This window comes from Myiozetetes cayanensis, unplaced genomic scaffold, assembly GCF_022539395.1.
Source record: "Myiozetetes cayanensis isolate MyiCay16 unplaced genomic scaffold, myiCay2020 scf15, whole genome shotgun sequence".
Taxonomy (NCBI): Eukaryota; Metazoa; Chordata; class Aves; order Passeriformes; family Tyrannidae; genus Myiozetetes; species Myiozetetes cayanensis.
In genome coordinates this window covers 10,220,994-10,243,390 of record NW_026087159.1, presented here as the reverse complement: position 1 = coordinate 10,243,390, position 22,397 = coordinate 10,220,994, and the positions used below count along the sequence as shown (strand labels likewise).

At 42.0% G+C, this 22,397-nt stretch overlaps 1 protein-coding gene across 1 annotated transcript in view; it reads left to right on the top strand.

Moving 5' to 3' along the window:
* The window catches only part of COL4A6 (collagen type IV alpha 6 chain), a 104,385-nt gene that overhangs the window by 57,141 nt on the left and 24,847 nt on the right, over positions 1-22,397 (top strand). The window contains 10 exon segments of the mRNA XM_050310363.1: positions 9,845-9,979; positions 11,314-11,358; positions 16,691-16,807; positions 17,441-17,509; positions 18,248-18,283; positions 18,477-18,539; positions 19,166-19,201; positions 19,337-19,378; positions 20,227-20,319; positions 21,017-21,070. Of these exon segments, the coding sequence (XP_050166320.1) occupies positions 9,845-9,979; positions 11,314-11,358; positions 16,691-16,807; positions 17,441-17,509; positions 18,248-18,283; positions 18,477-18,539; positions 19,166-19,201; positions 19,337-19,378; positions 20,227-20,319; positions 21,017-21,070 (690 nt within the window).

Below are 22,397 nucleotides of genomic sequence, written 5' to 3'. Positions count from 1 at the left end.
CAAGGACAATCATTGAAAAATTTTATTTAATTATTGTATTATTACCACCTGAAAAAACACAGCTATGTTTTATTCCAAATAGTGGAAGAAATCTGTTTTATTTTAGTTAGTATTAAGCAGCCTCTGCAACAAATTTCACCTGGATATTTAATTTATTGCAAAGTGCAGTAAGGCAAATACCACTGTTATATGAGCAGCCACTGGAATATTTGCTGGTAGGCAAAGAGTAATGAGAAAAGGTTGAGCAACTTTTGTGAAGATTCAAAGGGAAGCTGTTAAATCCTCGTTCCTTTCTTTACTGGTTGAATGTCGTGTTTGGGGCAGATCTGGTGCAAGGGGACACTCTCTGTTCCCACAGCATGAGGGGAATGGAAAGCTCTCTGTATTATCCAGAGCAGAGGTGGCTTCCATAGCTCCTTTTCCAGATCACACTTCTGGCTCTATTCCTTATCTCTGAGTTACCTCCTTATCTCTGTGTTATCAGTGAAGCAGGACATATCTTGACTGTGCTTGATTTCCAGTTCCCAGGCAGGAAAAGTGGTCAAATGTATATATAAGGTAGTCCTAGAAATTGTGAGCCAATGGACAGGTACTTTTGACCTTTTTATTACCAATTCCCTCTTCCCTTCTGCCCTTCCTGTCTCGGTCTTCCATTCTAGAATCCCTGATGGGGTGCAGGGGCTGATGGACAGGGAATTCTGTGTGTGGAAGGGCGAGCTGCCCACTGAGATGTGCTGTTCCTCCTGCCACTTCCTCTGTGCAGGATTCCCATGGGTAGTGCCTGTGTGGGATGTGTGACAGTCAGTGGTTCTGCCCCTCAGTGCAAGAGGGAAGCTCAATCCATCCTATCTGCTAAGGAATAGCTGTACTGGGAAAATGCTGGTACAGGCAGTCTCTTCCTGCTAGATCTACTCCTTGCCCACATCCCTGTTCTGTCTCTGAGGAAACATTACCTTTTCACAGCCTTTGCTCGCAAGGGGACTTAGAAATTTTAAAAAATGGGTTTGTTGTAAGAGAAAGAACTGGAGAGGAGCCCAAAGCAAATTAACAGATCTGGACACAGCAGACCCTGTGGAGGTTTGGAGTCTGCTCGGCTTCAGCATGTGGCTGAACCCTCCCTGCCTTCCTAGATACAATGTCCCTTTAATAGTCTTAACAGGCCTGACACTGGCAAGATTTCACTTGTTCAGTACACTACTTAATACAGCTAATTTTCTACTGACAACATTTTTTTGCAACAATGAATCTTCTGTCACTTGAGCCCATGAGGAAGGCAGCTTGGAAATGCCAGCCAGAGGGGGAGGGAGCAAGTTCATTGTCGCTGTTCACTTAAACGGTTCTTTAGAAACACATTGGCTTGTTTGGTTTGTTCGGTGGGGTGCTAGGAATAAGTGGAAGGGAAAATAACACAACACTGCATGTTCTTTCCTCACCAGCCCATAGCACATCCCTGGAAAAGTTGTGTCTTGTAGGGTGTATCTTAAGGAGAGCCAGAAGCTGTGGTTTTGTGGGCACCACCCCTGATCTGGATGTCCACGAAGTGACTGTAATGCAATATCTGTTTTCCCCGAGGGACTTGTGGAATATATATGGTTAGTGTGGTATCTTCTCAGTAATGAGTTAAGGAAAACCCCTTTAGGTGGTTTGTGAAAATAACATGTTTGATCTTAGCAAAGTTGTTGGAGAGATGATACATATGCACATATGTGTTATTGTATATATATATATTTACACAGTGTACATACTGCATGGCCTGCAGCCAGGAGTTTGGAATTGTATAAACTCAGTTAATAAAGAGAGTTGTCAATAGAACCAGTGGCATCTACACATCAGTCTGGTTGGGGAAAAGCCCTGGCAATGAAAGCCAGTAAAGCCAGGGGCTGTGACCTTCACTTTTCATTCCACCCATCTCCTGTTTTGGTGAGCTGTCATTTGGTCATTTCCATTGCCATGCTCTCATCAGAGATGACTTATGTGCATTCTGGGGAGGAAAATGCTTTGCATATGCTACCTTGTCTACTTTCTTGAACAGCCATCAGGAAAATGGAAAGAAGTCTTAGAGAAAACCCGTGTTTTCTTCTGAAATAACTAATTCTTTTGTATTAAAATTTAATTCAAGACTTGTGCTGCTGTCAAGAGATGTGCACAGTTCTCTTCCTGCAGTTAAGGGCAGGAAAATGTTATGACAGCTGCTGTCCTATGTGAACAGGTCGGGGAACTGTAAAGGCTTTCTAAAACATTTTTTAGAGATTAGGCACTGAAGGCTTGAGGGAGAGAAGATGAACTGAGTTGCAAAAGACCATAAAATCTCATAAACCATCCAAACCTTTGGCTGTACTATGCTCTTTTGTTAAATTAGAAAAAAAAAAAAAAAGCTTAGTTCCTAAGTGAATTGAAGTCAGTTAGACCTCCTTGCTAAGATTTCACATTTTTGCTAAGATTTCATAATCGAGTAATCCAGTCTTTCAATATAAGCCCTATTTTTTGGAATGTTGATGAGTGTAATGTACTGCCAGAGCTCCATGAGGTGTAGGAGTGGTTCCTGCCTGCTACCTCCTCATTCATGCCTCATTTCCTCAGTTGCCTCAGTCAGGAGTGAACATGTGTGTGATTTCAGAGGAGTGCCTGTTGTCAGCCTCATGTGCCGTCTTTGTGAATTGTCTCCATTTCTGTATGAACCTAGTATTGCCCTGCCAGTTTAAAACACAGAAAAGGCCCTAAAGGTATCAGTCAGGCTAGCAAAAATTTCATCCTAGATGACCATGTATCACCTGAGCCTCGTGGGCAATTAGCTTAAACAAACAGTGGCTGAGCTGGGGATTCAGGGGTGATCACCTCTGCTGGGGCTGATGTTTCACGCTGTTTCTGCTCAAAAACAACCGTAATTCTGGCTGATGATCATGGAAAAGGCAGGTAAATGTGATTCACATACATAGCTTAGCTCCTTAAAAATAAGCTTTAACTCAGAGTTTTCATACATCAGTAATTAATTTAATGGAAATACGATGTGAGTCATCCCTACGCTTCGTAAATCCTGCTACTCGTTCTCTGCTTGAAAACATTCCCATGACTGAACTCTCTCTGTTTCTGCAGTGCCCATCGTTTGGTGTGGTGCTCAGTGTTACACGTGGACCCTCTCTGAAGCCCAGTGCAGGAAGGCTGTTGGGTCCTCACTGCTGCATCTCTCACACAGATGTTCCAGCCCACAAGGGGCTGTCACTGACTTTGACATTATCTGTGTTCCCTGGGGCCTGGAACCTTTCCACATGCACTTAACTTTCTTATCTAACTTGGACATTTCAGAACATCAAAGCAAAAAGGCAGTCAGAGTTAAAGCCATCCTTTTTTACTTTCATATTTTTTCATAGTTACTTCAAAAATCATGAAGTATAAAATGGAATAACTAATTTAAGTTAATACTGAGTCACTCCTGGCATGGTCCGTGGTGGGGAAAAAGGATGACAGTATGTGGTCTCTTTGTGTATTATAAATAGAAATAGCAAATATGTGGAATTGATTGGATCAGGATGTTTCATGAAAGTTTTTAACTGGAGATCGAGCATTCTAAGGAACAAACTTTTCAGAGATTTAAAGATCCGATTTAAAAATACAGATTAAAAAAAAAATCTAGGCTTCACATTTATAACATGGTAAACCACCCAACTTTGTCACTGAAGTATGGGATTCAGCAAATGAATTTATAGAATCAAATTTCTTTTTTTTTTTTAAAGCAGTTAAAAATAGGGTGTAAAACCATAGATATATATACACACATATGTATACATGCATTTTTTTATCATCTAGGTTTTCCGCTTGCAGTCATGCCTAGTGAGGCTTACTGGAAATAAGTATTTTTTGAAAATGGAGTTTATCACATGAACTAAAACTGGAAATTGTTATGAGAACCAGCCTGCAGTTGCTCATTACTACATTAAAAGATTACTCCTGAGATGACCAGAGTGGCCTTGGCAGTCAGCAGTGTGAACGTGCCAACAGAAAACTTCTGAAAGGCATTGTGATACCAAGGAATTTCCCAAGGTACAGGAATAAATTGTCTCTTTTCCTAAAATTTAAAAAAAAAAAAAAAAAGTTATTACCCTAATATCTTTCCTTAAATTAAAAGGAGAACAAAAAAAAACCCAAACCCAAGATTTTTGGGAAGTTGCTGAATGAAGCAGGATTGTTGCACAGGATTTTTTTCCAGGCCATTATTTCTGTGTGTATGTACAGTTTTGTGTATTTATCTCATGCTGTGTGTGGGCAAAAAGCTGTGCAGAGGAACAGTAAACTATATGGTGGAAATAAAGAAACCATTTTGAACGTGACTTCACCCAAGTTTTTAGAAGAAAAACTGAAGAATAATTTTCTTTAAAAGTACAAAGCGTTTTTCAGTAGAGAGAACAATTGCTTTCTCTGGAATGTGAGCAGGGCACTGGATACCTGACCTGTAATTTAGGAAAATAGTGAAGGGGTTTTCATCAGTAATTATTATTATTATTACAGTAGAACTCTGGGGCCCCAGCTGAGACCAGGACTCCCTTGTGCTGGTCACTGTCTATCTAGCAAGGGATAACCACTGCTGCAGCTTTACCTTAATGTACTCAAACAAGTATAAGATGCTTCCATCTACAAGGCATTTTCTCATGAAGTAAATCTTTCACTAGCAATTTTTTGCACCAATAAAACATGGTTTAAGGGGGAAATAATGGTTGAACAGTAGAGAGCATGAGTAAGCTCCTTTTTAAAAATGTCACTGAATTCTCACAGAGAAGAAACTATGTGTTAGTTTGAGGAAACCTGAGCATCTTTAAATTCAGTTGCTCTTGTCCTACACAGGATCTTAATTTTGCTTAGAAAATTAATAGTGCTTTGCTGCTTGAAATAAGACAGTCTACAATAGAAAAGAGGGATCAGTTCTGCCTTTCCTCATCAGTAGCATTTTCTGCTTAGTTACTAGACCTGTTAGATTTGTCTCCCTTAGTGAATCCCAGTATCCTTTGTGGTGATGAATCACTGAGCTGGCATTTGACAGGGAGTCAGGCCAGCAGAACTGTTCCCCAAGTAAGTATGTGCTTGTTTTTTGTCCTTGAAATCAGGGACGTGTCCACTGGTTCCATAGCACTGCCACGTGTGTCGCTCTGCGCGGTGACAAATCAAAGAGACAAATCAAACAGATTCACGCTTTATTCTCCAAGCCCACAGAGGCAATGGGAAATAAGGAATGCTCGGAATTTGCAATGCTATGTGTAGCAGCTCTGCTTCAGTGGGCGAAAATTTATGTGAGGTATTAGAGCTGGCAAAAGGGATAGGGACAATAGAGAAACTGGGATGTGTTTGGCTGTGCAGCAGTAGAGAGGCCCCATCATCATCCACTGTACTGGACTTTCCTCCTGACACCCTGGGATGCAGATGGATTAAAAGGGTGTAGGGAAGAAGGTACATGCTGCAGAACCTTTTCCATCTTGAAAGACGTTGCCATCAAGTTACACTTTCAGGCCACTGTTTTTACCACCTTCTGCAGTGTGATGACTCAGAAGCAATGGGAGGTTCCTGTTCCAGTCGGTTTTTTCCTCTTGCTTACCACACATTGAGTATGAAAAGCTGCATTTCTGAGCCAGCTGTGTATTTTTAATGGTTTGCAATGGATATGTGTGTAACAGAGATGCATATGATTCATGCTGCACTTGTGACACAAACTGGATCAAAATCCTGAAATGATCTATGAAAACACCCTGGGTATGTAAAGAAATAATGCTGGTTTTTTACCAGCATCATGTTTGTGACAGACAGGCATGTCTTTTAGTGCTGCAGCACAGTAAAAGCCTGGTGCACAAATACGTTTGAGAATACAGGTCACAGTTTTCAAGTATATGAAATTAGAGTAGGCATTTGAGAAAACACTCACAAGTCACAGTAATTTCATTGGCTTTGTTCTTGCTGGATGTTACTAGCAGTCTGTAATTGTCCTCTTTTTAAAAATGATTGTCATGCAGCCAGGAAGACAAAATTGTACAATTTGCAGTAATTACTAATGGCTTTTCTACAGGCTACTGGACTACATATTGAATATTAATGATAAAAACAGGGAGATCCATTGATTAATTGTAGGTTTTACTTGATGTAATCCACATTTTATATTTAAGCTTGTCCTCACTGCTAAGAAATGTCTTATCCTTCCTATCCTTTGATTGAGAGCAGTCCTGATGCCAAAGCACAGTGAAGACTAGGCACTTAACTTTCTACCACAAAGTAAACTCATTGAGGTCAGACGGTAGTTCCACCTGGTACTGAACTCTGTAAGTTTACCTTGTGGTAAAACCTGAGTCTTGCTTGTGCTGTTAGCCTGGAATTGCTCCTGCAGCCACCGTGCCTGCTCTTCACAATGTGCTGATCTTGGAACAGTTCATGGGAGTGCTACTGAGTGATGAAAAATGCTGCTTTTTCAGCAGTGGAGGCAAGTCCTTTGTTTCAGCATAGAAAACATGATTTCCATCCACACAGACTTCAAAAGACACAGTGAGAATTCTTGAGAGCCTGATTATCATGGTATAATCACATTATCAGAGAGATTAGAAGCACTTTACTGTGTCCTTATGCTTTAGTGACACTCTTAGACACTGGACAAAGTCTTCAAGTGCTGTTAAAATCTTTCTTGTAGGGCACTAAGGCAAAGAGAGATTTTTAACTGTGGGCCCTGAAATCACAGAGAACATATTTAATTCTTCTGTCAGAGAGCTGCTCATCCAAACACAAGCAGAAGGTGTAGTTGCTTGTCTTTACTGTCCCATCTTAGAGAGCAAAACAAAAGCCTCCTAAAATGTGAATTGCTATCAGTTCCAGTCATTGTGAAACACTATCATTATAATGGCCAGTCTTCGCGAGCGAAGATCCGGGGAAGGTCTTTCCACCTTCCAGCCTGCGCATTGGATTTTTTAGGTGAGACACAGTGTGCGCGGAACTGAGCCCACCCTTTAATCCTAAGGTTCATCTGCCGGGGCCAAGCGAGCTTGGACAGTGGCAGCGAGGTCCTTAGGACGTAGGTGGGTTGCCTTTAAGGGCTAACGAGCCCCACCTGCCCGGGAGTGGCCCTGACCGGGAATCGAACCCGGGTCTCCGCGGTGACAGCGCGGCGCCTTTACCCCCTAGACCACCAGGGGCTCCACTATCATTAACCAGGCAATCAAACTAATTGAATACAGAAGTATTAGCAATTCAAATAAGTGAGGAATTCACAGTGTGTTTTCTCTACAAACCTTGGTGGACTCTTGGATGCTGTTGATTTTGTGGTGGTGGTTGGCTCTAACTGTGCCTGTTTTTAGGGTATGTCTGGTTAGTGCTGTGTTGCCTTGAGGTAAACAGTGCACAATCCATGATTTTTGAGTTGTTGGCTGAAAGACTCTGAATATCTAGTGACTATGGGAAATTAAAAAGCTAAAACTGAGACTGAAAGTGAGAGCGAAGCATGTGATTTCATAACATGCTTCTTGTGTATGGTTACCAAGGGCCACTGAAGATTTGGGGATTAATATTCTGATTGTAGCGTTCCCGATATGAAGGACTCCACTGATAATTAGACCAGAGTGAGGAGAGCTAAAATTAATCAACAGAAAAGCCTTTTCAGATGGGAGTCTGTGCCTTTGGAAGCATATACTATGGACAGTGTCTAGACAGAAAAGGTATGAAATATCAAACATGCACTTGACCTCAGTTAAAAGGCCAGGATGAAACAATCACAACAGAAAGACTGACGTGGGAGAACTGTGGCACTTAGAAGAAAACTGCTCCAGTAGTGAAGAAACATGGAATATGGAAAAAAGTATTTTAGCCTAAGCAGGTAGTAAAAATGATCCTGGAAAAAGAATTTTTAAAATCAATTATACCTTTTTTCTCCCCTGCTTTGTTTGATTTTAAACATGTAACAATGCATTTTTAAATTAACTGTAAAAGTCTTTTACCTGCCAAGCCATGGAGTCTGTGTGTCTCCAGCTGAGATTGCTAAAACACTTGCAGCAGGGAGCTGCATTCCTTCTGCTGTTTTACAGAGTTAGGGAAATGGAAGAGAAACACTTCCATGGACATGAGTGTAGAGGATAATTAAAAGGAGGGGGATTTTTTGTTGTTTGGTTTTTTGTGTGTGTGTTTTGTTGTTTTGTTTGTTTTGTTTGTTTTGTTTGTTTTTAACTTCATCCTCCATTCTATATGTTTTAATGTGATGAGTGGATAACTTCATGGAAGCCACTGAGTGTCTTTTCAGTAGAAAGCAGAGCCATGAAGTGCATTTTGTATCATGGAAAGCAGGGCCATGAAGTGCATTTTGGACCATGGAAAGCACAGCCATGAACTGCATTTTGGACCATGCAAAGCAGGACCATGAAGTGCATTTTGGACCATGAAGTGCATTTTGGATCATGGAAAGCAGGGCCATGAAGTGCATTTTGGACCATGAAGTGCATTTTGGATCATGGAAAGCAGGACCATGAAGTGCATTTTGTGCCATGGAAAGCAGGACCATGAAGTGCATTTTGGACCATGAAGTGCAGGACCATGAAGTGCATTTTGGACCATGAAGTGCATTTTGGACCATGAAGTTCATTTTCCACTGACGCATCCCTGCGGCTGCGGGAGCTGCTCCATCTGCCGGCAGAGCCCCGCCATTGCACCCTGAGGGAGAGCACGGAGCTCCTTCCCACAGGGCTGTCAATGGCCACTCATAAACTGCTCGGGAAAGGGGACATTTCTGCTGTAACTCAGGACACTGAGGTGTCCGAGGAAGGCTAACAAAGCAGCTGAAGGGTCTGGAGCACAAGCCCCATGAGGAGCAGCTGAGGGAGCTGGGGGTGTTTAGCCTGGAGAAAAGGAGGCTCAGGGATGCCCTTTTCGCTCTCTACAATCACCTGGAAAGAGCTTGTGGGGAGGTGGGGAAGTAGCCATAGGACTGGTGAGGGGAAATGGCCTCAGTCTGGGTTAGGGGAAGTTCAGGTTGGATAGTAAGGAAAATTTCCTCGCTGCAGGAGTGGTTAAGTGGAACAAGCTGCCCAGGGCAGTAGAGGAGTCACCATCCCTGGGAATGTTCAAAAAAACAAATACATGTGGAACTTGGCAGTGGGCATGATGGTATTCAGTCAAAGGTTGGACGTGATGATCTTGGAGGAATTTTCCAGCGTTCATGTTTTAGCACAACATCACCAGCCAGTCGAGGCAGGTGAATGTCCCTCTCTACCCTGCCCTGGTGCAGGCTCACCTCAAGGGCTGTGTGCTGTTTTGGATGCCACAGCATAAGAAATATATAAAGCTGTTAGAGTGTGTCCAAAGGAGAGCTTCAAAGGTAGTCCTGGTGAAGGGTCTAGAGGGGAAGCCAAACGAGCAGCAGAGGAGGAGCAGGTACTGATCTCTGTGACCAGTGACAGGACCTGAGGGAGTGGCCTGAAGTTGTGTCAGGGGAGGTTTAGTTTATATGATAGGAAAAGGTTCCTTATGCAGAGGGCGGTTCAGGACTGTATCAGGCTCCCCAGGAAAGCGGTCACAGCACAAGCCTGTCTGAGTTTTAGGTGAGTTTGGACAATACTCTGAGGCACATAATGTGACTCTTGGGGTTGTCCTGTGCAGGGACAGGAGCTGGACTCGATGATCCTTGTGGGTCCCTTCCAACTCAGGATATTCTATGCTATGAATCTATGACTTACCTGAAATAGGTAACTCTTTATCTGAGAATGTACAGGGAAAACTTTAGGATGTCCTAGCAACCTTGAGATGTATCAAATTGCATTGGAAATTGAGTGAGAAGGACTGATTACAAAGGAGTTTGTGAATGTGGTGCATTGATTTATTTTTTATTCTCTATTAGGGTCGACCAGGACCGATTGGGCTTCAAGGACCGATAGGAGCACCTGGATTTGCTGGCCCAGAAGGTTTGCCAGGAGCAAAAGGTGAGAGAGGAGCAGTGGGGCCCCCTGGACCAACTGGACAGAAAGGTGACAAGGTAAGCTCAATGGTGACTTTTCTGTCCCTGCAGTAGATCTATGGCCTTGTATATATTTTTGGGTGATTAAAGATAATCTTAGACTACCTGTCCAGGGGTAAGAACACAACAGCATTTCAAGTATTTCTCTGTAGAGAATTGTCTGCATTTCTTTTTGAATGAGAATACAGATCCCAAAGCTGCTGAACACTGTACCTGTCCTGGTAGATGAGCCATAGACCAATGACTATTGCTGTTTCAAGCAGTCTTTGGCAGGTGCAAAGTTATTTCTAACAGAAAGGATATTATAAACTATGTCATATTAAATGGAGTAGCCCATAAGGTGTAGGTGTCAACGATTGCAGTGTGTAAGAACAGGCAGAACAGCAAACAGAGAAATGTCTCAGTGCCCACAGGATCCATCCTGTTCCCTTCTTAGGAAGGAAGCATCAAATGGGGAGTTTGGAGCAAGGCAAAAGAATTAATGGAAGTATGAAAAGGTGCTTTCAGTAATAAAGAGTTGGATATACATGGGTAGTTTATATTCATGCAGTGCCTGGTTTCTAAAATCTGAAGGACATCTGGGACATTGGGGTGCAGACTTGCATTCTGGGACTGTGTAGAGATCTTGCCAGTCTGTTTGATTCAAAGTGCTCAGGTCCTTTAACAAATAGAACCAATTTCCTTGCACTCAAGATATCCCTTATTTACTCCAGAATTGTTCCTATCCACTGAAATGGATACATGTGCAATACCAACATACCATAAGATTCTCTCTCTCTTTGTGCTTTGTGGAAGCAATATACTCACCTTTCCAAAACAGGAGCAATTTAAGCTGGATATTCTGCTTCCACAGTCTCTTTTGCTGCTATCCAGAGCAGAGCACTAAAATCAACAGTGTGGTAATTCCTTGTGACTTGGGCAGGGTGGTCTGAAGTTAATGCAGTGGTCTGCATATCTCTGGGGGTCCTATTCACATATAGACAGAAAAACACATAGGTCCTGTTGAAACTCTTGGAAAGTCAAGTGTGACACTGAGAGTTAAGTTTATACCAGATTGTTTATTTTCCTGGCATCTTGTTTTCCCCAGATGTGCAGTAGGAGATTATATTTTTATTTTAAATTGCCTGATTAAAACATTCCAGAAACACTCATTTGGCATCCAGTCAGGCTCAGATGCTCAGTTCCTATCTTCCCTGACCCCTGTGGTCAGAGAGAATCTGCATGGGATAGTTTGCTCCTTTTGGTTTTGAAAGCCAAAGTCCAAGACCGAAAGTGTGGGAGGGAAAAATATCTCCCAGGTAACTGAAATGCACGGACTGATGAAGTGAAATATGTGTACTCTTTTTCCTCAGGGTCCAATGGGAGTTCCAGGATTTCAAGGCATCAATGGGATCCCAGTAAGTTTGCATGTATAGATATAAATTACAGAATGTTAGTCACAAACAAAAGGACAATGAGACTGTCCTAGCACACGCTTAGCGTCCCTTGCAATTGCTTGCTTCTCTCTGGAGGACATGACAGTGTTTGTTAGTTTACCTGGTGGTTCCATGCTGCTTTGTAGGAGGTTTGGATCCTCTTATAGGATAATAGAAAGTTGACACCTTTGAGGAAGTGAGCCTGAGTTACATGGGGATCCACTGCATCACCGATGCTCTTCTTTCAGCACCATGTTTCCTCAACACTATGTGTAGGCTGTATCATGCAATCATAGACTTACAGAATAGAAAGGGACCTCAGAGAACCAAACAGGCATGATCTGCTGTGCTTCAGGCCATTCTTGGGAGGTATTTCCTAATCAATTCTTAAAACCTTGTGATGATTGAGACCAGTTTCTCTATTAGAAAAGCTTTGCTAATGCCTAACTTCAGTCTTCTGCACTAACCACTTTCCCTGACCATCAGGAGTTTCTTGTTTCTTCCATTCTTTGGGACTTTAACTTTCTAGTGACAGTTGTTCACAAAAACTGTGTGCCTAGAGTGTTTTGATCAGCTTTCTTCTGCTTTGGTTTTCCCCAGTGATTTTTGCAAAGATTTTTGCTTTACCTCAGGTGAATTATAACCAGGCTGGCTTTAGAAGTTGCCCCCAACTTCCTTGCCCTTCCTACATTATTTAGCTCATCCTACTTTCTCCTTCTGGTATTATAATTCTTTTTATTTCCTTGATGACATTTTTCCATCCTCTGTACCATTGTGCCTTCAGACTACACTCATCCTCTTACTCATCCTCGTAGCTTCCTCAGCTGGCCAGGAGCTCCAACTGTTGAGCTGTGTTTTCTTCCTATCAACTGAATTGTTGTGATAGATTGGCTGAAAATGCTCAGTTGACCCTGTAAATGAGCTTGTTTGATTCCAGTTCCTTCCTGGCCCTTGTCCTTCACTCCCCCTCTGCTCATCCTTGCCTGTTTTCTCTCCTGCTCTACTCCCTTGCTGCTATTTTTTTGTTGTTCTTTTACCACCAGCCAACTCTCTTGGTCTGAAGAGAACAAGCTGTTCCCATAATACTTAATTTAATTGAACACACTGTGGGAACATGCTGTTCTCAGGGTATTTTTGCAGATGAGGCTCTAGAGAAAGGGGATTCCCAACAATGAGGGAAGGCAGAGATAGAGCAACAGCCAATGCCAGGTAGTTGGCAGCGACAGGCATTCCAAGCAGTGAGAGGATTCAAAGCCTCCGGCATATGCAGATCTGCTGTCTCTGCTTCACAGTGTTCTGCAGGTGGGTGAATGGCAAAAGAGGCAGATTTTGCTGGTCATGAACAGCAAAGTGTACAACACTGTCTCTTCTGTGCCACAACTGCAGGGCAGAAAAAGGGGGAAGGGAAACTGGTTCCTACTGTTTACATTCTAGCCAGTGAGATAAATGCTTCCATTGTAGGGTGAAAATAGCAACCACCACTGCTTGAGAAAATATTTTTACTTTTGCCATTACATTTCAGGGTAGGGAGTAGCTTGGGTTTGTTGTGAAATGTATACAAACATATGCACATTACATGGATGTGTGAAATTCAGAGCAAAGGAGAGAGTGCATGTGTGTGCTGATAGATGAAAGAGAGAAGTCAAATATATTGCTTTCTCTGCACAAGAATTAACATTTAAAAATGAAGGGAGATTCTTTGTAGTGTGCAGGTCTGTTAGCCTGGGCAGGTATAGTTTAGTCATCTCCAAAGGACTGCAAGGCTGTTATGCAGAGGGGAATCCCACTGTTGACCTTAAGGGAAGTGGTATTCCACAGAGTTCCCTCGGGGAATGCGGGTGGCAAGTAACTCATGTTGTTGCAGCTGGCCTGACTAATCCCTTTAACCTAGTAAATACAGCAGCTCCATGTGTTTATTGCTGGACTTTCACGTCACGCTGTAGAAGGAGCCCTTAAATCCTTAGCCCTACTCTGGAAGTTTATTTTTTCCTATAGGACAAGATTCAAGGACCCCTCTGGCAAAGGCTGGAACTGGGAAATGTGTATAGCTTTTCATGAACTGTCCAAGAAGTTGTAGAAGGAAATATTTTTATGATAAGTGGGCCCTTGTCTGTGCCACAAAAGCCAGAGCTACGTGAAGAGGCAGTTTTGTGACCCTCCTAGAGGAAACACAAGCACCTGGTGATGGCTGTAGAAAGGCCACTTTGCCTTAGCAATCCACAAAACTGTTTATTCAGTTAGTTTTGTATTCACCCTTAGTTGTGTTTGTTTCTCTGTTTTTAAATATTTGTTGAGCTCTCCTCTTGGGATTGCCTTTGTGCTGTTTGATTTAGAAAAGAGGTCCCTTGGGATCACAGTGTCAGTGTACAAGGAGGAGTCAGATAAAGTGAGGGCCTACATAACCAGTTCAAGTTTCCTTATCTATCTCCCAGGGAATGTCTCCTTTTGTGAGAACAGAGACCAGGAGTGACCTCTCCAGCCTGTGTTTTAACTCAGATCTGTAAATTAGTCACCCTGACATGTATAAGTAAAGCCTGTGAAAGTCTTCTACCTTAGCCAATTGAGGTGCTCATGTTGAATTGGCACATCTGCCAAAACAGGAATTAGAGGAGATGAGAGCAAGGAAACTGGTAATCACTGTTTTTGGGTTTTTTTTAATCAACACAGCTCTTTAAATCAGTATTTTAAATCCTTGGAAAAAAGGTTAATTTAAGGCAGAACTTTACAACTCTCAAGGAGGTCAGTTGTGGGTGTTCAGTATGTTCTCTGGTAAGGTTCTTAAAACATTATGAGTTCTGATAGCAGATTAGCTGGAAAGTAAGAAACTATGTGGGTTTTTTTTCCTAAAGCAAGAGACAGCATGTGTATGTGTGTGCCTGTGTGCCAGCCTGTGTCATGCTTTGGCTCAGAACCACAGATATGGATGCCACGGGATTAAGTGACGGGCACAGATTTATTGAGCACACACAATTGTGCTCAGCATACCTGACATCCTCTCTCTGTGAGCCCTTCTCACACTCTAAGAGGATACCAGAATCCCTTGGGCCACTTACAGACTGGGGCAGGAGGAGGAGATGTCACCCAGAGCGTTTCCCAGGACGGGAGGACACCAGCCAGCTGCCTGCCAGGGCTGGCTCTTGGCCAGCTCTACAGCTTTAGCAGCTTGGCTCGCTGTTGCCTCGCTCTGAGGGGCAGATGTTGGCCCTCCAGCTTCACTAAACCTTGCAGCTGGTCACTTATGCTGTAACCAGATACGTGTGCACTTGTCCCACGTAGCTCCTGGTTTTGGTGATGCTGTAAACAAAGTGAAAGACCTGGTAGACACTGGTGGGTTGCCGCTGATTTGTTCCTGCTCTGGGAACCAAATTAAATAATTTTTAAGAGACGAACACAAGTGGCAATAAATTGGTGCTTCAACTTATTTCTGTGGTTTTACCAGGCAAGTCCCTGCTTGCACACCACAAGTGGGTATTTTGACAAACTGACTTTAGTCATCAGAGCAACTGGTACTGTTAGTGCAGTGGTGTCTGATGCTAATGCTTTGGGATGACTTCATTGCATGTCTTGTTAAATCTCAAACTCGTTTGGCTGAGCTGCCTTGATCCTGTAGTTGAGATGCACTTGACATTCACTCAGTTTGTACCTTACTGACTGACAGAAAGCAGATCTGAGCTCTCTCCATTTTGTTGGCACAAATTTCAATGGAGTCGCCAAATGAGCTGGACCAAGGACCTCATCTGGCTGAAAATTAACCCCATTAGGAAACAGAACAGTTATTTCTCTTTGTTTCCTGCTCTCACTCATCTGTTGTGCCTGTGCCTGTGCCAGCACAGGGAGGAGGTAGGTGTGAGTAAGCAGGAGTGTGCAGTAGTGCTCCTGGCAGCAGCTGGGACCAGTGATCAGCTTGAGTATTTACGTAATTAGGGCCTAAGTTGCTCTGCAACCTTGGGGTAGTCACTCTGCTACTGTGTGCCCCCAGCTTCCCATCCATAAAATGAAGACTGTAGCATTCCCACATTTCTGCAAGGGGTTTTAAGATCCCTAGATAAAGGGCTTTTCACTGCTGTCAAGTTGTGATTGAGTTTGGTCAGAGCATATGCAATTGGACCAGAAAGACCTTTAGTGATGCAAATGTGTTTTGTTTTAAGTGTCAGGCATGAAGGATTGTTAATGTTCTGCTTTATCTCCATTTTATCCATGTTTTTTTTTACTTTACTAGTGTGAGTCATACCTTGTTTAGTGCCATATCTTAAGGATGGATCTTTGGGATCAAAGTACTTTTGGGATGAGTCAAGATCACCGTGTAGGGAGGGGAGGGAGAGAACTGTCCAGTTACCGATACTGTCTCTGTAAGTTTAATTTTTCTTCCTGCCTCAAAGCACTGTCTTTGAGCACCACAGGACTCCTTTATAGGAAAAAGGAGTATAGAATTAGGAGCTGCTTGAAACCTGGGCAATGTGTCTGAGAGTTCTGCCTTTGTGTGTTCTGCCCTCACACACCTGTATGACACTGAAGACAAAGTAAATAAAGTCTCAAACTTTGATCTCTTTTGCACCAGCACCATGCTCAGTAAACTCCAAATTACTGGAGCTGTACCAGGGCAAAAGAGGTGTGAAATCAAAGTTAGGCACAACTGCATTCTGCTCTGCTTGATTAATAATTGGTATTACAAATACTTTTTAAAAATGTTGTTAATTTAATTGGTACTTTCTCCCAGTTGGTTTGCCTAAGGTCTGAAGTTTTATATAACAAGTAAAGCTGTTTTGCTTGAATGGCCTTATGCTGGAGCTTTAACATCTGTTGATCTATTAAAAGAAAGAATCCATGCTGGAGAGGAAGAGAAGTCACTGAAACTCTAAGCAGATTGGAATTATAAATGCTCAGTATTGTTGAGTCTGCCTCTGCTCTTGTTTTCACATGAGCAGCTCCCATTCCTGGTGTCAGGTGCACCCTTGTGTGCTGTCTGACACTGTTATGTGCCATATGTTTCAGAACTGCTGTGGGATGAGTATTGCCCTTCTGGGACCTACTCATGCACAAGTTATGTACTTCAGAAAATTATCCCTTGGAGAAAAAGGTAGTGAGCTGAATGCAGCCAATGTTCTAGGATTCAACCTTGAGGGAGGATAAACAATGCTGGCTGAAGATGCTGGTTCTGCTGCAGTCTGCCATACGCTGAGCTGGACTGGGAGTTGTGCATTTCTTCTGGGTTGCGTTGCCATTTGGAGGGAAGAGAGCAGTTTTCTGGAGACAACATTATTACTAATAAAATAATGGATCCTTTTAAACATTCTCTTGTTTTCCCTTTACACAGGGTCACCCTGGGCAGCCTGGACCGAGAGGTCTGCCCGGCCCCGATGGCTGCAATGGTACCACTGGGAGCCCTGGCATTTCTGGATCAGATGGGTTTCCTGGCCCACCTGGGCTGCCTGTACGTCCCAACTCCAACACGGTGTTCTGTAGTCACTAAGCCAGGGTTTACTTTTCATGACATTGCTGCAGAAGTAAATGCCAAGTGCTTAGGAAGAACCCACATAACCCCGAGTTTATTACGACTGTTAGAGCTCAGTATAATTTTCTTACTGAAACCCCACTCTGAGGATGAAATGAAGATCCTGTGGATTCAGCATGCTCCCACACCAAGTTATATCACTGTCATTGTTCAAGCCAACTCAGAAGAAAATGTGAAACATCTTCTGTCTGACACAGTTCAAGTCAGTGGCTTGTATATGTATATGAACAGGGGGGTTACATCATGTCAAACAAATTCAAATAGGATCTAAAGTTGTCAAAGGCCTAAAGTAAAAGGGAAGTGTAATATAAGCAGGAAAATTCCAGAGATGTTTGCTGAACCTTGTGTTTCTAAAGCTGCAGGAAGCCTTTAGTTCTCATAATAGCACAGCTTCTCTGACAAAGGATCAGTGGTACTTTTACAGTTTACTGGAGCCAGGGGTTTGCCTTCTTCATTATGCTGAATATAGATTCTTTCAAAACTAAAGCAGTATTTTTTTCCCAGAAATTTATTTTTTACCTTTTTTTTTTTTTTTTTTTTTAAAAAACCCAGGGTCGTCCTGGCCCAAAAGGCCTTAAAGGAGAACCTGTTTTTGCTCAAGGTGGTCTTAAAGGAATGAAGGTAAGACTTGTCATTACATAGGAGAAAATGCAGTACAAGGAGTACTTTGATAACCTGCAGGTTGCAGGGCTGATACTGCAGGTTTGATTGCTGCAGGTGTCTTGGGCATGTCTGAGTGCCTAAGAATAACTTCATTAATGACAACACAGGATGCTTTCAGAGCTTGGAATTGCTTGGTCTTTGCAGAGATCTTGTTCCTCCCATGCTGTGATGCTCATCCTGTTACTGCTCAGCGCATGTTATGGTTCCTACTGTGAGAATCAGTTATAAGGCCTCTCACACTGACTTTGTTGGTCAAAATTAGGAACTCTAAAATTCTACCCCATCGTATATACTCATAAGTTGGTAAAAGTTAAGTAGGTCTCCATTTATTTACTTGTATATTTATGGGAAATACAGATAATTTTATATTATAATGGTATGCTTTTCATAATTTATAGTGGTCTTATAATAAAAGGTTTTATGGTGTGCTTTGCAGTGTTTTTACAGTTAATAATTTTTGAAAGTTAATTTTCTCTTGTTACACATAAATAAAATGGTTGTAATTTCTCCTGAGTTTTGGAAGCTCTCCATTACCCAATTCAAATATGGTAGCACAGATTTCAAATTATTTTCCCATTTACACTTAACATAGTGTCAACTAACAGCAAATATTTCTACTTATACAATACTTGATGTTCCCTTTAGTTTGTTGCAATACTGTTGTGTAATTTTTACTCATGCATTTGTAATTTTTAGGGAGAAAATGGTCTTCCTGGATTGGATGGAATTCCTGTAAGTTATTCAATTTGGTAAATAATGATTTTAAAGAATATTAAGTAGGTACATTTTCATGTATTGGTTCTCAAGGACACTTTTCAGATTAGGGGGTATTATTTAATGTTTCCTGAGACTCACTCTGTCTTTGTTTGGGGTCTGATGGGGTAAATGCTACACATTCTCAACTTGCCCTCTGTTTTTCTTGTAGGGTCCAAAAGGTTTTCCAGGTCCAGTAGGTTCTGCAGGTCCTATAGGATTACCAGGTTTGCAGGTGAGAGACCTCAGGTATTGCACTTGTTGACAGAACAGTTCAGACTTCGTGGTAGTTTTTCCTCCTGGTCTGTCTTTGTGTCCTGACAGTGAGCAGGAGTGTGTGTGCCTCTGACAGGACTGAGCACAGCTGACTTCAAGCCCAGAATGCTCAGTCTTGGATGGTTTAATCTGATCACAGGTCTGCTCTCTGGAGTGTCCAGAGCAACAGTCCTGAGTGAGGGCTCCAGCAAAGCTCCAGAGTGCTGTGTACAAACACTGCATTGTAATGCTCTGAGCCCTTCCTGGTCTCAGGACTAGAGGGAATGGTCTGGTCTCTGCATGTTTGGAGCCTTTGTTATCATGAACTGTGCTAGAGTTGCTTCTCAAGATCCTACAAGAGAGTTTCCATTGGGAAGAGGTAAAAACAAACTGCATGTTTGTTGACTTCAACTTGAAGTTTACTCTTAATTAAAGGCAGTGCCAAAGGGCTGTGCTGTTAGAGATGTGAAGACTTAAGACCACGTGTAGCAGTTTTGGTTTGGAGGCAAGAAAGTTTAGGTACCACTGCAGATCCCAGCATTGCTCCAGTTGTTTGCATCCTAATTAAGTCAAGAGGAATAAAATCTTGCTCTTCTTCACATTTAGGGTCCAGTGGGTCCCCCTGGGCCACCAGGTCCAAAAGTAAGTACCTACCTTTCCTGTCTTCCTTTTATACCTGATTGTTGGGTTTTTAACAGTTCTGTGGGCCTAGAGGATAGTGATGCTGTTGTTGCTGTTGTTTTATTATTCATTCATCCTGGTTTTTCTTTCTCCCAGGGTAACATGGGATTAGGCTTTCAAGGAGAGAAAGGAGAAAAGGTAGGTGAAACTTGTTCTGTTATGGAAGGAGCATGAAATAATACTCTAGTGCTCCATCACAGCTTATTCCTCTAGAAAGTTGTTAGATTCTTTCCTTTTCCTTCTCTTGGACTGATTAACAGTCCCAATACTAAAGAGTCTTGCTGGTTCCTTATCTGTTGGTACACAAAAAAAGAATGGGAGCTTCCTCTGGGTGAAGAGGAGGAAGGGGAAAATATTGAGGATTTTTGTGGTTATCAGGACATGAGGTCCTTAGACATCTTTTCAATCTCCTTCTTTCAGTTGCTTTTAACATTCACCTCTTGTTTTGAATTATTCCACTGTCTTCATTCTTTTTAGCTTTCATGATAATCTTTGGGTCAACCAATGTGTATTTTATTGTCTCAGTACCCTAAGTGGATGTCCTGCAGTCTCTGTGAGAATTTACATTGGCATAGTGGGGCTTCTTAAAGTTCTCAGTTTGGGACTTGATTCTGCTGCTGTTAAAATTAGTTCTCAGCATTCTACATTTCTAATAGTTCCTTCTCTTCTTTTCTTTGATATTTCTCCCCAAAGTTTTTCTGGAATGGTTTCCTGTTGATTTAAGTGCTGAGCCTTTTTTTGTTGTGTTTTGTTTTGTTTTGTTTTTTTCCCTTACCATGTTTTTTGGAAACAAATGCATTTTGGTCATCTTAACTTTCCTTCTGAACTTCTGACTTTCATGACCAAGCTCCCGTGCCAGCATTCAGGCACACAGATCTAGATACATGAGATATGATTAGAATTGTTTTTCTTCTGATTTGTAGGTCACTTTTCTAGAAAATTAAACATGTCCTGAATATGATAATATCTTCCTCTTTTCTCAACAGGGCGATGTGGGGCTGCCTGGTCCTCCAGGTCCCCCACCATCCACTGGAATACTGGAATTCATGGGATTTCCAAAAGGAAAGCAAGGAGAAAAGGTCTGTAAATGCAGTTTACAGACCCACTCCCTCCCCACGCTCCTTCACTCAAGAATTAATGAAATTACTGGACAGTGAGAGCTCTTACATTTCCAAATCGAAATCATTTTCTGTACTAGTTTATTCTGTCAAATGGCTATTGAATAAAAATATTCTTAGCTCGAAGTGTTGTGAGCCACTAGAGAATGCACACCTCTCAGAAGGAGAAATCTGAAAGCTATTTAAGGTTTTCATCATTAATCCTAAAAATAAATGAACTGCAGTCTGGTTTTGTTGGATTTGTGAAATTGTGTCAGCTGAAGCGAAAAACTCCAATCAATTTAGAAAAATAAATGAAAGCCCCAGCTCTTGCTTTGGTGCACACTGCTCTGAAATAATCAGATTTCTCACCTTTATGTTGTTAGTCTGGAATTTGCTGAGATACATATTGAGGTCATCAGTGTTTTTATAAAAGCTGTATGGATCTTGTTAAAAATTCTCTACACACATTAAAATTAGGCATATTGAATTAACCTGGGATCTGTCCATCTGCTGAGAGACACTTTGTCTGGAACATGGTGACACAAATCCGGTGTATTTGCTGAGAAACAAATTACAAGGCCTTGCTTTAGGTGTCAGGAACATGAGGGGTGGGTTGGGGAAAGTCTTGCTTTCACAGGCACAGGGATTTATTGTGCTCATGTCTTCCCCTTGTCAGGGTGAGCCAGGCCCTCGAGGATTACCTGGAGACAAAGGATTGCCTGGCATTCCGGTAAGGACAGAGGAGTGTTTTCAATCTGTGCCTATAATATGGGTTAGATGGTTCCACACCCTCTGAAGAACTCACAAGGTCTCCACAGGAGTTTCTAGGCACCAGAGAACTTTGAAAATCTGATAGGAATGTCCACGAGACCTTTTGCAGAGTGTAAACTCTAATCTGATCATTTTTTGTGCTGTAGGAAGATACAAGGAGGATAATCCTGTCCTACTGTCCGCTTAGAAGGCAGCCAGCATTTCAGAGGAAACCTGCATGTGACTGTACCCAGGACATGGCCACTTGATGGCAGTGTTCCTTGATGACCCACAGACATCTTTAAAAATTCTAGTTTTTTCCCTTTAATTATGTCTAAACACATTTTTTGTTATTTTAATTCAAAGCTGTAAAGCACATGCAGATTTTTCTGTCTGTCTGTATATACCCAGTTAAAATGGGCTGGTTAACATTAGTGCTCATAAACTCAGCAATGTTCAGCATCTTCTCTATATGAATCAAGAACAACAATTTATCCATGGATTCCAGAGAACTTTTTCCCAGCTTATAATCTTTTGTAAACAGGGGTTGTTTCTCTAAGTTTAGGGTATAAATATTTTGAGGAACTTCTGACTAATAAGATAAATTGTTTGCCAGTTCTTTCAATGTACAGATGTTCTTGGTAGAAATACGTGCAAGAGAAACCTGTACATGAAGTACAACTTGTTATTTGCCTCTCTGGACATGCTCCATTATGTGCATGTTTAGCTTTGTGCATCACAAGAGACCCATTGAAGCTGGTGAAGTTGAACATATGTGCAAACTTAACCTCAGCCATAAGATATTTTGAGACTGAAGCCTGAAAATTGCTTAACTACTGTAACTCTTGCTGAAATTAAATCCTGGTGTTCTGTCTCTGGATTTGATAGTTCTTGCTGACTGGGAAAGCCACCAAATGTTGAGCGTGAAAATGCTCGTTCTGTGCCATTCTGAGGCTTTAGAAGTGAAAAGCGAGCTCTGAGCACATTGAACCGCTCATGTTAAGAAACGAGATTTCACATAATTTCTAAATGTGGAGTGGAACACAGAGTAGCACTGGCAGGGTCTTTGCTGTCACTAGAATTTGCAAATGAAATATTTACCATGATTTAAGTGGATGAAAGTCTCGGGAATGAAGAAGGTACTGCTCTGCACGTACTGCCAAGTCTGGTTGATAGAAGGTGTTTTTCTGGGGCAAAATAGTCCCAGCATAAACAATCAGTTCCCTTTGTCTCTCTCTTGTACTGTTTATATTAATAAATTGGTTTGTGCTCACTTTACTTAACGCTGTGCTGTTCACTTCCAAACA